Source organism: Ranitomeya variabilis, chromosome 3 (genome assembly GCF_051348905.1).
Source record: "Ranitomeya variabilis isolate aRanVar5 chromosome 3, aRanVar5.hap1, whole genome shotgun sequence".
Taxonomy (NCBI): domain Eukaryota; kingdom Metazoa; phylum Chordata; class Amphibia; order Anura; family Dendrobatidae; genus Ranitomeya; species Ranitomeya variabilis.
In genome coordinates this window covers 742,256,253-742,279,452 of record NC_135234.1, presented here as the reverse complement: position 1 = coordinate 742,279,452, position 23,200 = coordinate 742,256,253, and the positions used below count along the sequence as shown (strand labels likewise).

The window sequence follows — 23,200 nt, the reverse complement described above, 5'->3', positions numbered from 1 at the left end:
AAACTAGTTGCTATGATGTCTCCTATACACATCACACACAAACTGCACATGTTCAGAAACAGAAGAAGCACAGAGGACATTTTTTCATCAGAACTAAACGGAGTAGCTGTGACATTTTTTCAGCAGAACTAAACAGAGTAGCTGTGAATCCAGCTCTGGAGTGAATTAAACACTTAACAGTAAACAGAAGCACAGGTCTCTACGTCTCTTTCATGATGTATTATGTTTACTGCATTTTGGGTGTGAAATGTGCACTCAAAATCCACAAGTATTTTTAAAAGAACATATATTTAATAACTTACATTAATTTTTTCTTTGTTTCTTCAAGCTCATCAAACTCCATTTTCTTTTCTTTTATTGACTGGGCACTTTTCTCCAAAACATCTTCTTTTCCAGTTTCAATAATGTCGTCGTTTGGCTTGAATTGATCCCAGCGGGCTTTAAACTTCTCAAGTTCTTGCATATAAATATTCACCCTGGTTTTTACGTTTTCCTTCATTATCTCAATCTAAAGGAACGATAAATGGAAAATAAAGCTGAAATGTAGACAACCTCATTCCAAACTGGTCCTGGCGTTAGGTCATTTTATGGAAAAAGGTAACTAAAAAACTAAATAAATAAATAAATGTGTAAATTATCACAGATTCAGCCAAAAATAAAGCTGGGTTTTCCCAGGAAAATCAATGAAATTTGCCCCATTCAAGTGAATGAAGCAGGACTAACACTTAGCTACAGAACAAGGCACAGCCACAAGTACAAAAGCGGCCCCCATGTACCACCGAAAGTCCACAGACACGTACCTGCTCTTTAACCATCAGCTGATGACTCTCCATCATTAATTCAAACTTATCCCACTTTGCACGTAGATTACCAATTGTGTCTAAGCCGCCCCCTGCAACGGAGCGCAGCAATCGGTTTTTATCTTCAGCTTCCTTGAATAACGGCAGAATCTGTCAGATGCACAATATGTACAAAGCATAAGGATTTGTAAAATACATTAATTGAAGCAGTAGTAATTAAAGGTTATTACATAGTTACAAGTTTTCATGTTGCACTTTATAAGAATATATAATACATACAGTATATCAGTATGATGATTTCAATTAGTTCCTTTCATCCTCAAATATAACACTACTAGATGGTGGCCCGATTCTAACACATTGGGTATTCTAGATTATGTATGTAGTTTATTTATGAAGATTTTAGAATAATGCAATGAATACACAGGATTCGGCCAGCCGGGCGCGAGCAATCAGCGAAGCGAGGTTCAAATCCTGCGCCAATTCGCGGCCGGACTGCGCCTGTCGCTGATTGTTTGAGGCTGGCCGGGCGCGACCAACACGTAGTATATAGCATAGTCCATGCAGTATATAACACAGCCCATGTAGTATATTAAACAGCCACGTAGTATATAGTACAGCCACATAGTATATTGCACAGCCACGTAGTACATAGCACAGCCCACGTACTGTATAGCACAGGCTACACAGTATATAACACAGGCCACGTAGTATATAACACAGCCATGTAGTATATTAAACAGCCACGTAGTATATTGCAGTGACTTAGTATATAACACAGCCCACGCAGTATATAGCACAGCCCACGCAGTATATAACACAGGCCACACAGTATATAACACAACCACGTGGTATATAAAACAGCCACATAGTATATTGCACAGCCCATATAGTATATAGCGCAGCCCACGTAGTATATAGCACAGTGAGGTAGTATATAGTACAGCCCACGTAATATAAAACACAGCCACGTAGTATATTGCACGGCCACGTAGTATATAGCACAGCCTACGTAGTATATAGCACAGTGACTTAGTATATAACATAGCCCACGCAGTATATAACACAGCCCATAGTATATAGCACAGCCACGTAGTATATAACACAGCCTCACGTGGGCCTCACGTAATATATTGCACAGCCCACGTAGTATATAGCACAGCCCTCATAGTATATAGCACAGCGAGGTAGTATATAACACAGCCCACGTAGTATATAACACAGCCACGTAGTATATTGCACAGCCACATAGTACATAGCACAGCCCACATAGTATATAGCACAGCGAGGTAGTATATAACACAGCCCACGCAGTATATAACACAGCCCACGTAGTATATAGCACAGCCACGTAGTATATTGCACAGGCCACGTAGTATATTGCACAGCCCACGTAGTATATAGCACAGCCCACGAAGTATATAGCACAGTGAGATAGTATATAACACAGCCCACATAGTATATAACACAGCCACGCAGTATATAGCACAGGCCATGTAGTATTTAGCACAGAGACGTAGTATATAACACAGCCCACGTAGTATATAACACAGCCACGTAGTATATAGCAATGTGGGCACCATATCCCTGTAAAAAAAAACAATGAAAATAAAAAATATATATACTCACCTTCCGTCAGTCCCCGGATCCAGCCCAGGTCTTTAGCGATGCTCGTCACGACGCTCCGTTCCCAGTAATGCCTTGTGGCAATAACCCGTGATCATGTAGCAGTCTCGCGAGACCGCCACGTGATCTCGGGTCATTGCCGCAATGCATTCTTGGGACATGAGCGGCGCGAGGAGCGGGAAAGGCTGGCGCGGACGGCGGAAGGTGAGAATATAATGTTTTTTTGTTTTTTTTTTATTATTTTTAACATGATATGTTTTTACTATTGATGCTGCATAGGCAGCATCAATAGTAAAAAGTGAAGAGGGAAATCCCACCCCAATATCACTGATTGGTCGCAGCCGGCAGGGTGCGACCAATCAGCGACCCGAGATTTCCGTTACGGAAGTTACAGACAAACAGACGGAAGTACCCCTTAGACAATTATATATATAGATTCATTTTATTATAGGGTGAGTAAGTGGAGACTGGATTAAAGGAAACCTGTCACCCCCAAAATCGTATATGAGGTAAGCCCACCGTCATCAGGGGCTTATCTACAGCATTCTGTAATGCTGTAGATAAGCCCCTGATGTAACCTGAAAGAGGAGAAAAAGAGGTTTGATTATACTCACCCAGGGGAGGTCCCGCTGCGGTCCGGGTCCGATGGGCGTCGCAGTCCGGTCTTGGGCCTCCTATCTTCATTCGATGACGTCCTCTTCTTGTCTTCTTGCTGCAGCTCCGGCGCAGGCGTACTTTGTCTGCTCTCTTGAGGGCAGAGCAAAGTACTGCAGTGCGCAGGTGCTGGCCCTCTCTGACCTTTCCCGGCGCCTGCGCACTGCAGTACTTTGCTCTGCCCTCAACAGGACAGACAAAGTACGCCTGCGCCGGAGCCACAGCGTGAAGACAAGAAGAGGACGTCATCGTAAGAGGATGGGAGGCCCCGGACTGGACCGCGATGCTCTTCGGACCAGACCGCAGCGGGACTGCCACTGGGTGAGTTTAATCTAACCTCTTTTTCTCATCTTTCAGGATACATCGGGGGCTTATCTACAGCATTACAGAATGCTGTAGGTAAGCCCCTGATGCCGGTGGGCTTACCTCATATATGATTTTGGGGGTGACAGAGTCCCTTTAAATTCAGCTGCAGGTAATTGCAGGCAGTTTGTGTGCCCGGGCTATTTAATGAAGTCCTGTGCTTACAGCAGCCTCAGCACTGCCGCAAGCAGCGTGTTAGGATATGAACAGTCACAAAGGAAAGAATGGTGTCAAAAGCCCAACCAAGCACGGTCATTAAATATAACAGAATCCCTAGGTCACTAATCTTAGAATAGTCTCTATTAGAAAAAAAACTGGTGTGTTGGTGGACAAGTGAAACAGTATCAAAGCAAAGAGCAGGAAGCACAGCCACACCAGCTGAGTTCAGGGATAACAAACATCAGTTGTAAATGTTATTACATGACTTGCACTGACCTGACAGAGGGACTTGAATGGTCCTAAAATACATTGTCTGAGATGAATGAAATATTTTATACTTTTGGACAGACTTTTCTCCTGCATGATGCGCCATATGCCATATCCCTACAACTTTTAACCATCACAAGAAATATTATTCCAGTGGGGCAGCAGAGTGATGCAGCTGGCATATTAAACTTACTACATGCTTTGCAATTGTGTAAGTAAATGTCTACACATACCTGTTAAAATGCCAGGTTTTTGCATGAAAAAAAAATAAAAATCACACCAAGAGGAATCCGTTCAGAATTATTTAATCAGATTTACACGCATGTTACATAGTAGTCAGTGCACAGCCGACAATATTTACAGTGATTGTGATTAACCCCATATAAAGTTTATCTGTTCTAGAAGGATTTTCCTTATACAGGTCCTTCTCAAAAAATTAGCATATAGTGTTAAATTTCATTATTTACCATAATGTAATGATTACAATTAAACTTTCATATATTATAGATTCATTATCCACCAACTGAAATTTGTCAGGTCTTTTATTGTTTTAATACTGATGATTTTGGCCTACAACTCCTGATAACCCAAAAAATCTGTCTCAATAAATTAGCATATCAAGAAAAGGTTCTCTAAACGACCTATTACCCTAATCTTCTGAATCAACTAATTAACTCTAAACACATGCAAAAGATACCTGAGGCTTTTAAAAACTCCCTGCCTGGTTCATTACTCAAAACCCCCATCATGGGTAAGACTAGCGACCTGACAGATGTCAAGAAGGCCATCATTGACACCCTCAAGCAAGAGGGTAAGACCCAGAAAGAAATTTCTCAACAAATAGGCTGTTCCCAGAGTGCTGTATCAAGGCACCTCAATGGTAAGTCTGTTGGAAGGAAACAATGTAGCAGAAAACGCTGTACAACGAGAAGAGGTGACAGGACCCTGAGGAAGATTGTGGAGAAGGACCGATTCCAGACCTTGGGGAACCTGAGGAAGCAGTGGACTGAGTCTGGTGTGGAAACATCCAGAGCCACCGTGCACAGGCGTGTGCAGGAAATGGGCTACAGGTGCCGCATTCCCCAGGTAAAGCCACTTTTGAACCATAAACAGCGGCAGAAGCGCCTGACCTGGGCTACAGAGAAGCAGCACTGGACTGTTGCTAAGTGGTCCCAAGTCCTTTTTTCTGATGAAAGCAAATTTTGCATGTCATTCGGAAATCAAGGTGCCAGAGTCTGGAGGAAGACTGGGGAGAAGGAAATGCCAAAATGCCTGAAGTCCAGTGTCAAGTACCCACAGTCAGTGATGGTGTGGGGTGCCATGTCAGCTGCTGGTGTTGGTCCACTGTGTTTCATCAAGGGCAGGGTCAATGCAGCTAGCTATCAGGAGGTTTTGGAGCACTTCATGCTTCCATCGGCTGAAATGCTTTATGGAGATGAAGATTTCATTTTTCAGCACGACCTGGCACCTGCTCACAGTGCCAAAACCACTGGTAAATGGTTTACTGACCATGGTATTACTGTGCTCAATTGGCCTGCCAACTCTCCTGACCTGAACCCCATAGAGAATCTGTGGGATATTGTGAAGAGAAAGTTGAGAGACGCAAGACCCAACACTCTGGATGAGCTTAAGGCCGCTATTGAAGCATCCTGGGCCTCCATAACATCTCAGCAGTGTCACAGGCTGATTGCCTCCATGCCACGCCGCATTGAAGCAGTCATTTCTGCCAAAGGATTCGCGACCAAGTATTGAGTGCATAACTGAACATTATTATTTGATGGTTTTTTTGTTTGTTATTAAAAAACACTTTTATTTGATTGGACGGGTGAAATATGCTAATTTATTGAGACAGGTTTTTTGGGTTATCAAGAGTTGTATGCCAAAATCATCAGTATTAAAACAATAAAAGACCTGACAAATTTCAGTTGGTGGATAATGAATCTATAATATATGAAAGTTTAATTGTAATCATTACATTATGGTAAATAATGAAATTTAACACTATATGCTAATTTTTTGAGAAGGACCTGTAGATGGTCCATGAACAGCTTACAACACAGCAAAGGGATGCCATTGCTGAATATTATCAATCAGGAAAAAGCTACAAAAAAAACAAAAAAACTTTCCAAGGCATTCGATATACCATGGAGCACTGTGAAGATATCATCAAGAATTTGCATAAATTTGACACAACAGTAACATTACCTAAAACTGGGCATCCCTTAAAAAAATTGATGAGAAGACATAAAGAAAATTGGTCTGGAAAGCTGCAGAGACCTATACCAACACTAAAGGAGCTGCAGTAATTAGTGTCATGTACTCGTTGTGTACTGCTTGTGACAATAATCTTCTATATTCTTCATATGTCGGGTCTGGGGGGTAGGGTGGCAATAAAGAAGAAACACATGCAAAATCAGCTAGGTCTGAAAAACGCATGTGGGAAAATGAATTAAGGTCTAAAACTACAGTTAAACTTTTAGATCATGATATCAAAATGTATATTTGGCACACATTACCAAAAGAACACCATACCCACAATGAGGCATGGTGGAGGCACCTTTGAGCTTTAGGGCTGTTCTACGGTTGTTGGAACTAGGCCTTTAGTTAAGTTGGAGGGAATTATGAACAGTTTCAAGTATCAGTCAATTCTACAACAAAACTTTCAGGTGTCTGCTAAAAAGCTGAAGATGAGTTTCACCTTTCAGCAAAACAACGACTCTAAACACACCTCTGAAAATCTGTGGGTGACCAGAAAAGGGAGCTGGACGCAGAAAATGTCCACACAACCTGACAGATCTGCAGCTGCTACAAGGAAGAGTGGGCAAAGATTGCCAATTCTAGATGTGCCATGCTGATCGACTCCTACACCAAAAGACTGAATGCTAAAAGAAATGCAACAAAGTATTCTTTTGTGTGTGTGTATATTTATGCAACCACATTATTTTAGTTTTTTTTCCACCAAAAAAGATTTCAGTTTATTGTTCAATGGATTTGTACAGATTATGGGTGACAATAAAGGTGGAAAACGTTTGCACAGAGCAAGATGAAAAACATAGATTTGACATATACAGTGTAATTTGCTGCATATTTTTCATCTACAACACATGCATCGCTTTTTTTTAAGGATTATAAAATGCACTTTTTTTCCTCCAAATTTGGAAGTCCCCCAGGTAAGCTACCATTAAAAAAGGGAAAGAAAACCCACCATTTTATTTAAAAAACAAAAATTTCCTATATAACTAAACTTGGGGTGCGTCTTAAATAATTTGCAAAATACGGTTCACAGACCGCAGAATTAAAAAAAAAATCACTGTTCTCGATAACGAAATGTAGAGTTAAGAAGTAAATTTCAAAGTTACTTGTCTTTACAACCACTTTGCAATTTTACCTATTTAATAAGATGAGACAACTGAGTGGAACTGGGGGCAAACAATCCCCCTTCCAATCATACATGTAAAACGGCTTACAGATGAGTGACACCTGTCTCGGAAAATAATGGAGCGTGATCGTACCTCCGGCTTTTTCAGCTTCAGCTCTCCATGCTTCATATTGGCTTCTCCGATCTCCTCGACGCTCTGAGGCCGGCTGGACAATACCTCCGTCCCGTCTGACACGAAGGCATCGATCTCGTGTAGGTGAGCTGAAAATACAGGAAAGGTCTCCACTGACATCAAACATCAATGCAAAATAAATATCACACTTAGCACACGGAGGTGCAATACTTACCACGGTCAAAACTAGTGATGAGTGAACGTGCCGGGATAAGGTGTTATCCGCCATGCTCGGGTGCTAAGAGTGTCTTCGACGTGCTTGAAAGCTTTGTCTGAGTCCCCGCGGCTGCATGTCTCCTGGTTGTTCGACAGCCGCAACACATGCAGGAATTACCTCTTTGATAGGGAATCCCTGTGTGATGAGGGAGTCTAACCACCGGGAAATACGCAGCCGGGGGGACTGGAACAAAGTTTTTGAGCATGCCGAATTCACTCTGTTAGCACCCGAGCATGGCGGATAACACCTTATCCCAGCACATTCACTCATCACAAGCCACGGCCCATCTCAGGACCCCGCCTATTAGCAAGACCCACCTATTAGAACAAAGGGACCCCAGCTGTAGTGCAGCACCCCTAAATGGTTAGTTGGCACTGTAGCTCATCCTCGTACTGCAGTTTAATTCCATTCCTTCATTCTGTTAATTAAGGTATAAGGGGTAAAGTTTCTCCTTGTGGAAAGTGACAAGCCAAGCCTGGCATGTCAGTGAGGAGACTTATAAGCCATGCATGCTCCTCTAGGAAATTAAATGTGCATATTGCCTCTCCAGAGAGGACGAGGACTTGAACTTTAGTGCCACCTATTGGAAGCTAATTAACAAAGACTCCAGGAATCAGATCATTTAAAGGGAACCTGTCACCCCCTAAATTGAATGTGAGCTAAGACCACCGGCATCAGGGGCTTATCTACAGCATTCTGGAATGCTGTAGATAAGCCCCCGATGTAACGTGAAAGATGAGAAAAAGAGGTTAGATTATACTCACCCGGGGGCGGTCCCGGTCCAGTTCTGGTCCGATGGGCGTCGCGGTCCGGGGCCTCCCATCTTCTTATGATGACGCCCTCTTCTTGTCCACACTGCGACTCCTGCGTAGGCATACTTTGTTTCCCTGTTGAGGGCAGAGCAAAGTACTGCAGTGCGCAGGTGCCGGGAAAGGTCAGAGAGGCCCTGCGCCTGCGCACTGCAGTACTTTGCTCTGACCTCAACAGGGCCGACAAAGTACGCCTGCGCCAGAGCCGCAGCGTGAAGACCAGAAGAGGATGTCATCGTAAGAAGATGGGAGGCCCCGGACCGAGACACCCATCGCACCGGACCACCCCTGGGTGAGTATAATATAACCTCTTTTTTCTCATCTTTCAGGATACATCGGGGGCTTATCTACAGCATTACAGAATGCATTACAGAATGCTGTAGATAAGCCCCTGATGCCGGTGTGCTTAGCTCACCTTCGATTTTGGGGGTGACAGGTTCCCTTTAAGATGGTGAGCAGGAACACATCAGGCAAGACATCCCCATTAGAATCAATATATGGGAACAGTCAGGCAATGCCCTTGGCCGTCACTATCTCTGCAACTACAGTATTTTCATCTCTAAATGGATGCATATACACAATCTCATCCTGTAGAATATTAAATATATTTAGTCTTCAAAACGGCAGTAGTTCGTCATAGAATAGATTCTACAAAGTGTTGAGATATTGCTCCGCAAGAATAATGGCTCATGGGGACAGGATAGCTTTTCATATCTGCCAAATAATAAATGCTTTGTCCCAGAGGTGCTCTATAGGTAAATGATCTGGGGACTGCAAGTGCCAAAAAAGCCAGAAAAATCTCATGTCAATTTACCGGAACCAATCCATGTCTATATGAACCTTGTGACATGGTGACGTTACCCTTCTGCCAAAAAGCAACCTGCTACTTTTAGGGGAGGAACTTGGTCTTTCGCAAAAGTTAGGTAAGCCCTACTATATGCTACTTTCATATGAAGGGAGAAACTCAAAATATGAAGTTATGATACTATAACCCCTTCCCGACAGGGGAAATTTTACTCTGTTTTCCCTTTTCTCTGTATTTGTTGGCCCCATTTAAGGGACTTGAAGCTGTGATCATCTGCTCACTTGTACTATAGCACTGGTCTCCTATGAACGCCAGCCATGAGCTAGTATTCACAGAAGTAGGGGGATGACATATACAGGGGTCTTCAGCAGTCCCCTAGCCATCATGGCAACCCATCGACACCCTGTGATCACGTCACGGCGCTTTGAATGCTGGTGCATTTTAAATGCTGCGGTCAGAGAATGATAGCGGTATTTAACATGTTAACAGTTGCGGGCGGCTTTTAGAGGCACATGATGGCTGATTATCACAGCCATCATCTGCCAGGAAAGAAGCAGGATCGCACATCAAGTCATCGGAATGTGACGTGCCAGTACGTCATATGTCTGTAAGGGGTTAAAGGGAACTTGTCCGTTGATTACTACTGAGGCTCAAGCATTTCAGAGAAAACGTCTGCACCACTAAGTGTTTTAGAGAAATACAGATCCGGGTGCAAATGTGCAGCAGGAATCAGCTGCCAAGTTCCCTTTAATATATTTTGCCTTTTTCAGTTGTTCGCTTACCCTGAATAGACTTCTTCAGCGATATTAGCAGAGAATCAAACAGCTTCTGAATGAGATCATCAATGACGGCCTTGACCGGACTGCAGTTAATGGTCAAACAGTCAATCTTTATGACACTAGAAAACAATGAGGAGGAAAAGAAAGCTGTAATAGCCCATCAAAGAGCGAAACATTACTAAAAGGCCACCTCTACTATCCAGACCAGATTTCCAGTTTTACCATCTATTATACGTGCCGGCTTATTTATTTTTGTTAAGAACCCCCTAGAAGATTACATTCCAAAGCAATTCTAGCAATTCTAAGAGGCTATCTCAGAGAAGTCCCTGATGCTGGTGGGCTTTGCTCACCTTCGATTTTGGGGGTGACAGGTTCCCTTTAATGTGTAAAGATATATTGTACATGTGACAATTCGGTACTTAAAAAGGACAAGTCACATTTCCAACAAAAAGTTTATTAACTTGCCAAAATCTCCGTGTTCCCCTGAACCTGACGCTATTTTCCGTTTGTCCTGTTGCCATTTCATTGCAGAGATATGCCCTTTCTTTTTGATGGCAAGTATGCTCGTGGTGGAACAGGGCATTTCACAAGAGTTTCTACTGGGGGTGTGTTCTCGTTCTCATCTACGATGCTGTCCAATCAGTGTGCAGCAGCTCTCACTTCTCCACATATATGCGATTAGTCTGAAGGCGGGGAGAGTGAAGTGGCTGCTGGTTGGTTGCAGGGATCATGTGACATAATGTCACGCGATACCTGGGAGATCCTATGTCGACACAGCTGGGACAGCACCAGACGTAAGTATAAGTGTTATTATTTTACTATCATTACCTTGTTTAGAAAAAAATACCTTGGCAGGCGCTCCACATCTTTTCCCTTGACTTTAAGTGCTTTAAAGTTTTTCTCCCAGTCGAATACATCGTGTAAATTTTTCTCAATCAGTGCATCCACATCTACTTGACCAAGCACTACCCACTCCTGAAGAGAAATATGAAAGTTGATCCAAAAATACTCATTTTACACTTCACGCATTTGTGCCAGCACATAGAAAAGAAAAATCACCCTCAACTAGAGCCAAGCAATTATTCAAGAGGACACAACAGTTTAACCGCTGCCATATTTTTTTTTTTTTTTTTGCAAACAGCGGTCTATGACATAAATGGCCAGCAGCTCAGGTAATGTGCTGATCCATGGACTGTGCGAATTTACAGCATTAAATACCAGATAAAGCCCATTGAAATGCAGCGCGCACCTGAAATCGATCCATGACGGCAGATAACCTTCTGAACAAATCCTCTGCTTTACTGAACACGGTGATGAAGCCATTTGCATTCCTCTCAGGCATCACAGAAAAGATTGGCTCTGCACCCGGCTCGCTCAGGCCCCTGAACTGGTTCGGAATAGAGATGAACCTCTTCATATCCCGGTAATACTTGGCACGGATTTCCTCATAGGGAGGTTTAAACTGTAACCTTCCCTGCCTGTAAGAGATCACCAAAGGCAAAAAAATATGGGATTTATGGAATGCAGCCCCTAAGCCAGCACCCAAAATGTCACTCACTTAAAGGTGAGATCAATGCTGATTTCAGGGAGATTTTCATTTAGAGCTTCCAGGCCCATCTGGTACTGATGTTCTAGAGCCTTGTACAGCTGATGATCCCAGTGCTGGCGCCAAGCCTTCATGTCACCGGATCGCATTCCCTAAAATAAAAAAAAGGACTACTAAATACACAAGTTCCTCACCTAGAAATTAGAGATTTTTGCATTGGCCAGAAGTGCTAAGACCTATCAATCAAGGAGAAGCCATAAGTGAAGAGGCCGGAGGGACCCACCCAGTACCAAGACTCCTCCTCTACATGCTTCAAAACTCCTCTCTGCGAGCCAAGACTCCTCCTCTACACGCGCCAAGACTCCTCCTCTACACGGGCCAAGACTCCTCCTCTACACGCGCCAAGACTCCTCCTCTACACGATCCAAGACTCCTCCTCTACACGATCCAAGACTCCTCCTCTACACGATCCAAGACTCCTCCTCTACATGCGCCAAGACTCCTCCTCTACATGCGCCAAGACTCCTCCTCTACACGCGCCAAGACTCCTCCTCTACACGGGCCAAGACTCCTCCTCTACACGGGCCAAGACTCCTCCTCTACACAGGCCAAGACTCCTCCTCTACACGATCCAAGACTCCTCCTCTACACGATCCAAGACTCCTCCTCTACATGCGCCAAGACTCCTCCTCTACACGCGCCAAGACCCCTCCTCTACACAAGCCAAGACTCCTCCTCTACACAGGCCAAGACTCCTCCTCTACACAGGCCAAGACTCCTCCTCTACACGGGCCAAGACTCCTCCTCTACACGATCCAAGACTCCTCCTCTACACGATCCAAGACTCCTCCTCTACACGATCCAAGACTCCTCCTCTACACGATCCAAGACTCCTCCTCTACACTATCCAAGACTCCTCCTCTACACTATCCAAGACTCGTCCTCTACATGCTTCAAGACTCCTCCTCTACATGCGCCAAGACTCCTCCTCTACACGCGCCAAGACTCCTCCTCTACACTATCCCAGACTCGTCCTCTACACGATCCAAGACTCCTCCTCTACACGATCCAAGACTCCTCCTCTACACGATCCAAGACTCCTCCTCTACACTATCCAAGACTCGTCCTCTACACTATCCAAGACTCGTCCTCTACATGCTTCAAGACTCCTCCTCTACATGCGCCAAGACTCCTCCTCTACACGCGCCAAGACTCCTCCTCTACACGGGCCAAGACTCCTCCTCTACACGGGCCAAGACTCCTCCTCTACACGATCCAAGACTCCTCCTCTACACGATCCAAGACTCCTCCTCTACACGATCCAAGACTCCTCCTCTACATGCGCCAAGACTCCTCCTCTACATGCGCCAAGACTCCTCCTCTACACGCGCCAAGACCCCTCTTCTACACAAGCCAAGACTCCTCCTCTACACAGGCCAAGACTCCTCCTCTACACAGGCCAAGACTCCTCCTCTACACGGGCCAAGACTCCTCCTCTACACGATCCAAGACTCCTCCTCTACACTATCCAAGACTCCTCCTCTACACTATCCAAGACTCCTCCTCTACACTATCCAAGACTCGTCCTCTACATGCTTCAAGACTCCTCCTCTACATGCGCCAAGACTCCTCCTCTACACGCGCCAAGACTCCTCCTCTACACTATCCCAGACTCGTCCTCTACACGATCCAAGACTCCTCCTCTACACGATCCAAGACTCCTCCTCTACACGATCCAAGACTCCTCCTCTACACTATCCAAGACTCGTCCTCTACATGCTTCAAGACTCCTCCTCTACATGCGCCAAGACTCCTCCTCTACACGCGCCAAGACTCCTCCTCTACACTATCCCAGACTCGTCCTCTACACTATTCAAGACTCCTCCTCTACACGCGTCAAGACTCCACCTCTACACACTCCAAGACTCCACCTCTACACGCTCCAAGACTCCACCTCTACACGCTCCAAGACTCCACCTCTACACGCTCCAAGACTCCACCTCTACACGCTCCAAAACTCCACCTCTCCGTGCGCCAAGACGCATAATTGTGCCATAGTTTTTTGGGGGTTTGGTTTTTACAGTGCTCATTGTGCAGCACAAATTATATAACAGGAGTTCAATTACAGCGATGCCAAACTTGTATAATGGTTTTATTTTTAATTATTATTCTCATGCTTAAAAATTTCATAACCTTGAAAAAATATACATTTTTCCCCCATTTTCTGGGATCGATAACTTTTTTATTTTATTACCAATGGAACTGTGTAAGGGCTAGTTTTTGCATGGTGAGCTGACATTTTAAATGATATCATTTTTGGGGTAGATACAACATACTAATAGCTTTTTACTGCATTTTTTTAATGGGAGGTGATGGGACTGAAAAAATGGGAATTCTGGAGTTCCAAATTTTAATTTTTTTTACTTGGTTTATTATATGAGCTAATAAATTTTACATTTTATAGTGCCGACATGTTTACAGGCATGGCAACTGCATGGCACACTGCTGTCGATAAAACAACTGCTGCCACATTTCAACCACAAGAAGCCTAACATTGTCATGCATCAGAAGGAACCCATGGCCAAGTGCACCAGTATATGGTCTCACAAGGGGTCTGGGGCTCTCATCCCGGTACCTAATGGCAGTCAGGCTACCTCTGGCAACAGATGCAGGGCTGTGAACATTCTCCATGGCATCTCCAGACTCTTGTCACGTCTGTCACAAGTGCTCAGTGTGAACCTGCTCTAATCCATGAAGTGCATGGGGCGCCAACGTCGAATCTGCCAATCTAAGCGTTTTCTGGAAAATGCCAATTGCCCTGCACGGCTTTGAGCAGTAAGCTTAACAGCCACTTGTAGACATCGGGCCCTCATATCACCCTGATGGAGTCTGCTTCTGACAGTTTGAGCAGACACATGGATGTTAGTGGCCTGCTAGAGGTCATTTTGCAGGGCTCTGGCACTGTTCCTCCTTGCACAAAGGAAAAGGTAGCGGTCCTGCTGCTGAGTTTTTGTTCTCCTACGGCCCCCTCCACGTCTCCTGGTGTACTGGCCTGTCTCCTGGTATCTGCTCCATGCTCTGGACACTATGCTGACAGACACAGCTACCCTTCTTACCACAGCTCGCATTGATGTGCCATCCTGGATGAGCTGCACTACCTGAGCAACTTCTGAGCAACTTCTGTGAGTTGTAGACAATGCCTCATGCTACTGTACAGTACCTCTAGGGGTGTGAGCAATGACAAAATGCAAAATGATCAAAACAACAGCCAAAAAGGATGAGAACAGAGAAATGGTCTGTGGTCACCCCCTGCAGAACCATTTCTTTAAAGGGTGTGTCTTGCTAATTACCTATCATTTCTACCTGCTATCTGTTCCATTTGCACAACAGCAACTAAAATGATTCACAACTGTACAGGCTGATTTCACAGAAGTGTGCTTGACTTGGAGTTAGTAGTTACATTGTGTTACTTGAGTGCTCACTTTATAAAAAAAAAACTATATATATATATATATATATATATATATATATATATATATATATATACATATACACACACATATACGGTATATATATGTATATATATATATATATATATATATATATATATATATATATATATATATACATACACACAGGGTGGGCTATTTATATGGATACACCTAAGTAAAATGGAAATGGTTGGTGATATCAACTTCCCGTTTGTGGCACATTAGTATATGGGAGAGGGAAAACTTTTCAAGATGGGTGGTGACTATGGCGGCCATTTTAAAGTCGGCTATTTTGTATTTCATGAGTTATTTACAAGTTTATGACTACTTATAAAAGTGCTGCCCATTGTGTTGGATTGTCAATGCAACCCTCTTCTCCTAGTATTGACACACTGATAGCAACACCGCAGAAGAAATGCTAGCACAGGCTTCCAGTATCCGTTGTTTCAGATGCTTTGGGGTCATCTAAAGGCAACTGTCTATGCTGTGAAGATACGAGATGTGCAGCATCTGAAACAACGGATACTGAAAGCAGCAAACGGAATTAAAAATGTTCTAAATGCAACAGTATTGCATCATATAGTTAAATCGATGTCTGTCATGATCTCTGCAGGCAGAGATCATAGCAAGCCTATAGAGGGACAAGCTCTCGGAAGATGGAACTATACTGACCATGAACTAAGCCTGCCGCGCAACTAGAAATAGCCAGGTAGCATTTCCTATTTATCGCTAGATGCCCAGCTCTGGCCTAAGACCTAAATAGCTAGCAGAGGGAAATATAAGACCTGGCTCACCTCTAGAGAAATATTCCAAAGAAGACAGTAGCCCCCCACATATAATGACGGTGAGTTCAGATGAAACTACAAACGCAGCAGGAAAATAGTCTTAGCAAATTTGAGGTCCGCTTACTAGACAGCAGAAGACAGATAGTATACTTTCATGGTCAGCAGAAAAACACTAACAAAACACCATCCAGAGATTACCTTAAACTCTGGCATTAACTCATAACGCCAGAGTAGCAATCCCTGATCAACGAGAGCTTTCCAGACACAGTAACAAAACTTCAGCTGTGAACTGGAACAAATAGGCAAAACAAAACATGGACAAAAGTCCAACTTAACTAGTAGTTGTCTAGAAGCAGGAACAGCACTGAGAGGCATCAGATAACATTGTTGACCGGCAAGAAACCACCAGAGAAATGAGCTTAAATAGCGACACCCACTACTGATGGAACCAGGTGAAACAGGAAAGAGGATGACAAGTCCAATTCCACAAGCGGCCACCGGGGGAGCCCAGAATCCAAATTCACAACAGTACCCCCCCCTCAAGGAGGGGGCACCGAACCCTCACCAGATCCACCAGGGCGACCAGGATGAGCCCTATGGAAGGCACGAACAAGATCAGAAGCATGAACATCAGATGCATTGACCCAAGAATTATCCTCCTGGCCGTAACCCTTCCAGTTGACCAGATACTGGAGTTTCCGTCTGGAAACACGAGAGTCCAAAATTTTCTCCACAACGTACTCCAACTCACCCTCAACCAACACCGGAGCAGGAGGCTCAACTGAAGGTACAACAGGTACCTCATACCTGCGCAATAACGACCGATGAAAAACGTTATGAATGGAAAAGGACGCAGGGAGGTCCAAACGGAAAGAAACAGGATTAAGAATCTCCAAAATTCTATAAGGGCCGATGAACCGAGGTTTAAACTTAGGAGAAGAGACCCTCATAGGGACAAAACGAGAAGACAACCACACTAAATCTCCAACACAAAGCCGAGAACCAACACGACGATGACGGTTGGCAAAACGCTGAGTCTTCTCCTGGGACAACTTCAAATTGTCCATAACCTGCCCCCAGATGTGATGCAATCTCTCCACCACCGCATCCACTCCAGGACAATCCGAGGATTCCACCTGACCGGAGGAAAATCGAGGGTGAAACCCCGAATTACAGAAAAACGGGGACACCAAGGTGGAAGAACTGGCCCGATTATTGAGGGCGAACTCTGCCAATGGCAAAAAAGCAACCCAATCATCCTGGTCAGCAGAGACAAAACACCTCAGATATGTCTCAAGGGTCTGATTAGTCCGCTCGGTCTGGCCATTAGTCTGAGGGTGAAAAGCAGATGAAAAAGACAAATCTATGCCCATCCTAGCACAGAATGCCCGCCAAAATCTAGACACAAATTGGGTACCTCTGTCAGAAACAATATTCTCAGGAATACCGTGCAATCGGACAACATTCTGAAAAAACAGAGGAACCAACTCAGAAGAAGAAGGCAACTTGGGCAGAGGAACCAAATGGACCATTTTAGAGAAACGGTCACAGACCACCCAGATGACAGACATCTTCTGGGAAACAGGCAGATCTGAAATAAAATCCATCGAGATGTGTGTCCAAGGCCTCTTAGGAATAGGCAAGGGCAACAGCAGTCCGCTAGCCCGAGAACTACAAGACTTGGCCCGAGCACAAACGTCACATGACTGCACAAAGACTCGCACATCTCGTGACAGGGAAGGCCACCAGAAGGATCTTGCCACCAAATCCCTGGTACCAAAAATTCCGGGATGACCTGCCAATGCAGAAGAATGTACCTCAGAGATGACTCTGCTGGTCCAATCATCCGGAACAAACAGTCTATCAGGCGGACAACGATCCGGTCTATCCGCCTGAAACTCTTGCAAGGACCGCCGCAGATCAGGAGAAACGGCCGACAAAATTACTCCCTCCCTAAGGATACCTGTGGGTTCAGAATTACCAGGAGAGTCCGGGTCAAAACTCCTAGAAAGGGCATCTGCCTTAACATTCTTAGAACCCGGTAGGTATGACACCACAAAATTAAAGCGAGAAAAAAATAAAGACCAGCGCGCCTGTCTAGGATTCAGGCGTCTGGCAGTCTCAAGATAAATCAAATTTTTGTGGTCAGTCAATACCACCACCTGATGCCTAGCCCCCTCGAGCCAATGGCGCCACTCCTCAAACGCCCACTTCATGGCCAAAAGCTCCCGATTCCCAACATCATAATTCCGCTCTGCGGGCGAAAATTTGCGAGAAAAGAAGGCACAAGGCCTAATGACGGAGCAGTCGGAACCTTTCTGCGACAACACTGCCCCAGCTCCGATCTCCGAAGCGTCAACCTCAACCTGAAAAGGCAGATTCACATCAGGCTGACGCAACACAGGGGCAGAGGCAAAACGGCGCTTAAGCTCCTGAAAGGCCTCTACAGCATGAGGGGACCAATTAGCAACATCGGCGCCTTGTCTGGTCAAATCAGTCAGTGGTTTAACGACATCCGAAAAACCAGCAATAAATCGGCGGTAAAAGTTGGCAAAGCCCAAAAATCTCTGAAGACCCTTAAGAGAGGAGGGCTGAGTCCAGTCACAAATAGCTTGCACCTTGACGGGATCCATCTCAATGGAAGAGGGAGAAAAAATATACCCCAAAAAGGAAATTTTCTGGACCCCAAAAACGCACTTAGACCCCTTCACACATAAAGAATTAGACCGCAGAACCTGAAAAACTCTCCTGACCTGCTGGACATGAGAGTCCCAGTCATCAGAAAAAATCAGAATATCATCCAGATATATTATCATAAATTTATCCAGAAAATCGCGGAAAATATCATGCATAAAAGACTGGAAAACTGAAGGGGCATTAGAAAGACCAAAAGGCATGACCAAATACTCAAAGTGGCCCTCGGGCGTATTAAATGCGGTCTTCCACTCATCCCCCTGCCTGATCCGCACCAAATTATACGCCCCACGAAGATCAATTTTAGAGAACCACTTAGCACCCTCTATACGAGCAAACAAATCAGTAAGCAATGGCAATGGGTATTGATACTTAACAGTGATCTTATTCAGAAGCCGATAATCAATACATGGTCTCAAAGAGCCGTCTTTTTTTGAGACAAAGAAAAACCCAGCTCCCAAGGGAGAAGAAGATGGACGAATATGTCCCTTTTCCAAAGACTCCTTTATATATTCCCGCATAGCAGCATGTTCCGGCACAGACAAATTAAACAAACGACCCTTTGGATATTTACAACCCGGTATCAAATCTATGGCACAATCGCACTCACGGTGCGGAGGTAACGACCCAAGCTTGGGTTCGTCAAAGACGTCTTGATAATCAGAGAGGAACTCAGGGACTTCAGAGGGAATGGACGACGAAATAGAAACCAAAGGTACGTCCCCATGAATACCCTTACATCCCCAGCTCAACACAGACATTGCTCTCCAGTCCAAGACTGGGTTGTGAGACTGCAACCATGGCAATCCCAGTACCAAATCGTCATGTAAATTATACAGCACCAGGAAACGAATAATCTCCTGGTGATCCGGATTGATACGCATGGTTACTTGTGTCCAGTATTGTGGTTTATTATTAGCCAATGGGGTGGAGTCAATCCCCTTCAGAGGAATAAGAGTCTCCAAAGGCTCTAAATTAAAACCACAACGATTGGCAAAGGACCAATCCATAAGACTCAGAGCGGCGCCAGAGTCAACATAGGCGTCCGTAGCAATGGATGACAAAGAGCAAATCAGAGTTACAGACAAAATAAACTTAGACTGAATGGTGCCAATGGAAACAGACTTATCAAGCTTCTTTGTACGCCTAGAGCATGCTGATATAACATGAGTAGAATCCCCACAATAGAAACACAATCCATTCTTCCGTCTAAAATTCTGTCGCTCGCTCCTGGACAGAATTCTATCACACTGCATACTTTCTGGCGTCTTTTCCATAGACACCGCCAGATGGTGCACCGGTTTGCGCTCCCGCAGACGCCTATCAATCTGAATAGCCATTGTCATGGACTCATTCAGACCTGCAGGCAAAGGGAACCCCACCATAACATCCTTAACGGCATCAGAGAGACCTTCTCTGAAAGTTGCCGCCAAGGCGCACTCATTCCACTGAGTAAGCACAGACCATTTACGGAATTTTTGGCAGAAAACTTCAGCTTCGTCTTGCCCCTGAGATAGTGCCATCAAAGTTTTTTCTGCCTGAAGTTCCAAATGAGGTTCCTCATAAAGCAAGCCCAAGGCCAGAAAAAACGCATCCACATCGCGTAACGCAGGATCCCCTGCTGGCAATGAGAAGGCCCAATCTTGAGGGTCACCCCTGAGCAAGGAAATCACAATCCTAACCTGCTGAGCAGGGTCTCCAGCTGAACGAGACTTCAGAGACAAATAAAGCTTACAATTATTTCGGAAATTCTGGAAGCTAGCTCTATTCCCTGTGAAGAACTCCGGCAAAGGAATTCTCGGCTCAGATACCGGAGCATGTACCACAAAATCTTGTAAATTTTGTACTTTCGTGATGAGATTATTCAAACCCGCAGTTACACTCTGGAGATCCATTAGTGTCAGGTGCACACAGAGCATACAGAGATTAGGAGGAGAGAGAGAAAAAAGACTGCAGCAAGGCAGACTGGAGGAAAAAAAAAAAAAAAAAAAAATACCAGCAGACTTCTTATAACTCTCCTTTCTCAACCTGGGTCTTTAACACTTTATTGGCCGGTCAAACTGTCATGATCTCTGCAGGCAGAGATCATAGCAAGCCTATAGAGGGACAAGCTCTCGGAAGATGGAACTATACTGACCATGAACTAAGCCTGCCGCGCAACTAGAAATAGCCAGGTAGCATTTCCTATTTATCGCTAGATGCCCAGCTCTGGCCTAAGACCTAAATAGCTAGCAGAGGGAAATATAAGACCTGGCTCACCTCTAGAGAAATATTCCAAAGAAGACAGTAGCCCCCCACATATAATGACGGTGAGTTCAGATGAAACTACAAACGCAGCAGGAAAATAGTCTTAGCAAATTTGAGGTCCGCTTACTAGACAGCAGAAGACAGATAGTATACTTTCATGGTCAGCAGAAAAACACTAACAAAACACCATCCAGAGATTACCTTAAACTCTGGCATTAACTCATAACGCCAGAGTAGCAATCCCTGATCAACGAGAGCTTTCCAGACACAGTAACAAAACTTCAGCTGTGAACTGGAACAAATAGGCAAAACAAAACATGGACAAAAGTCCAACTTAACTAGTAGTTGTCTAGAAGCAGGAACAGCACTGAGAGGCATCAGATAACATTGTTGACCGGCAAGAAACCACCAGAGAAATGAGCTTAAATAGCGACACCCACTACTGATGGAACCAGGTGAAACAGGAAAGAGGATGACAAGTCCAATTCCACAAGCGGCCACCGGGGGAGCCCAGAATCCAAATTCACAACAGATGTCCTCCTATGAATCACCAGCATCCAAACCATTTAAGTGTTGATATCCATGATTGAAAGCAGCAAAATAAATAGTTGGACACTAGTGATCAGAGCGTGCCTCAGTCACTGCTGTTACATGCAGATGCCAGCTGTATACTGTATGTACGTGAACCCCGGAAAAGATGTACCAAGGGGAGACACCATCATCACTAACTGCGATCGGAGAGTCATTGCGGTGAAGCCGGGGATCTGCCCTAACAATATCACCACTAGAGAAGACAATTGGGGAGATTTTTCAATAATCCAAGTCAATCCACCCCATTAGCTCTGGACCATATAAATGAAGTAGGACCCATGGCCAGGAAGAAAGAATACCTGATATTCGAGACTGGAGACCACACTGCGCATTTCCAAAAGTCCATCTTTCCATCGCTGTTGTTGACGAAGCAAATCGACGCTCATGAGAGCAACGACCTGTGAAAATGGCTTTATTTGAATCAGAAAGAGTCACATTTACACACAAGGACAAAGTATAAGTGTCGCCTGTCACGGCAGGAGCTGATTGATGCCATAATGAAGAAGAATGAGGACATGCTTGTCCCCAGTGCAGGTATGGTACAGAGGGGCTCAGCGGAAACTAGGATCTTCGCTGTTTAACCCTTCGAATGCCACAATCAATGCTGAACACAGACATTTAGAGCACCAGAAGTCACGATTCCTAGAATGGGCAGACAGGCCAGGCTCCTCTGAAGAAACACAGGACTGTCTGGCCATGCATCCAATTGTTAGATCTACCCAGCTATTCACTGACTATTACCTACATAGGGTAATGTACTGGTATAGAGAAAAAAATATTCAAAATTAACAATGTAATAAAAGTAAAACACATGCTAAAAAAAAGTTTTAAAATAAATAAATGAAATCGTTCAAATCACACATACATTTAAAGCAATTAATAATCTACACATATTTGGAATACACAGGACAAAAACAACCTGAATCTAATATATAAAGCTGAATGTGTGTATGTGTGTATGTGTGTATGTCCGGGATTGGCATCTGCACAGTTGCAGCTACAGCCACAAAATTTTGCACAGTCACACGTCTGGACCCCGAGAGCGTCATAGGCTATGTTGTGAGGTGAAATTTTAATCCCGCGCGTTCCAATTCACAAAACAATTTTGCCCCTATCTACATAATGGGGAAAAAGTGAAGGGAAAAGTGTTGGAGGAAAATTAACAGCTGCCAGATGTGAACAATGAGGACTTAAAGAATGAGAGCGATGGCGCCAAAGAGTATATACTGTACAGTTGCTAAGGTGGGGCCCCAACATGGGATAATCACCACACCACCACGGGGATATGAACACACACACAAAATGCACCACACACTACCACGTGCTCGAACACATATACCACCCTCAGCGCACATTTCACCACACATACACCAACCTCGCCACATAAAAGTCGAAACACAAAAGTCATACAGGAGGAGATGACACACACATATATACTACATACAGGAGGAGATGACATACAGGTACATACTATATACAGGGGAGATGACACAGGTATATACTATATACAGGAGGAGATGACATACAGGTATATACTATATACAGGAGGAGAGGACATACAGGTATATACTATATACAGGAGCCGTCGAAACACGTATATACTATATACAGGAGGAGATGACTTACAGGTATATACTATATACAGGAGGAGAGGACATACAGGTATATACTATATACAGGAGATGACACACGTATATACTATATACAGGAGGAGATGACATACAGGTATATACTATATAAAAGAGGAAATGACACATAAGTATATAGAGGAGATGACATACAGCAGGTATACACTATATACAGGGTAGATGACATA

At 44.3% G+C, this 23,200-nt stretch overlaps 1 protein-coding gene across 6 annotated transcripts in view; it reads right to left on the bottom strand.

Annotated features, from left to right (window-relative positions):
* Positions 1 to 23,200, bottom strand: part of DYNC2H1 (dynein cytoplasmic 2 heavy chain 1) — a 491,577-nt gene that overhangs the window by 400,682 nt on the left and 67,695 nt on the right. For 4 of the 6 annotated variants that reach the window (XM_077298507.1, XM_077298508.1, XM_077298510.1 and 1 more), the window contains 8 exons: positions 21,684 to 21,794; positions 11,589 to 11,728; positions 11,280 to 11,508; positions 10,878 to 11,005; positions 10,034 to 10,149; positions 7,382 to 7,509; positions 801 to 950; positions 303 to 508 (listed from right to left, as the gene is read on the bottom strand). In XM_077298507.1, coding sequence (XP_077154622.1) covers positions 303 to 508; positions 801 to 950; positions 7,382 to 7,509; positions 10,034 to 10,149; positions 10,878 to 11,005; positions 11,280 to 11,508; positions 11,589 to 11,728; positions 21,684 to 21,794 — 1,208 coding nt within the window. The remainder of the gene's footprint in view (positions 1 to 302; positions 509 to 800; positions 951 to 7,381; positions 7,510 to 10,033; positions 10,150 to 10,877; positions 11,006 to 11,279; positions 11,509 to 11,588; positions 11,729 to 21,683; positions 21,795 to 23,200) is intronic. The other 2 variants (XM_077298509.1, XM_077298511.1) reach the window with 2 other exon arrangements.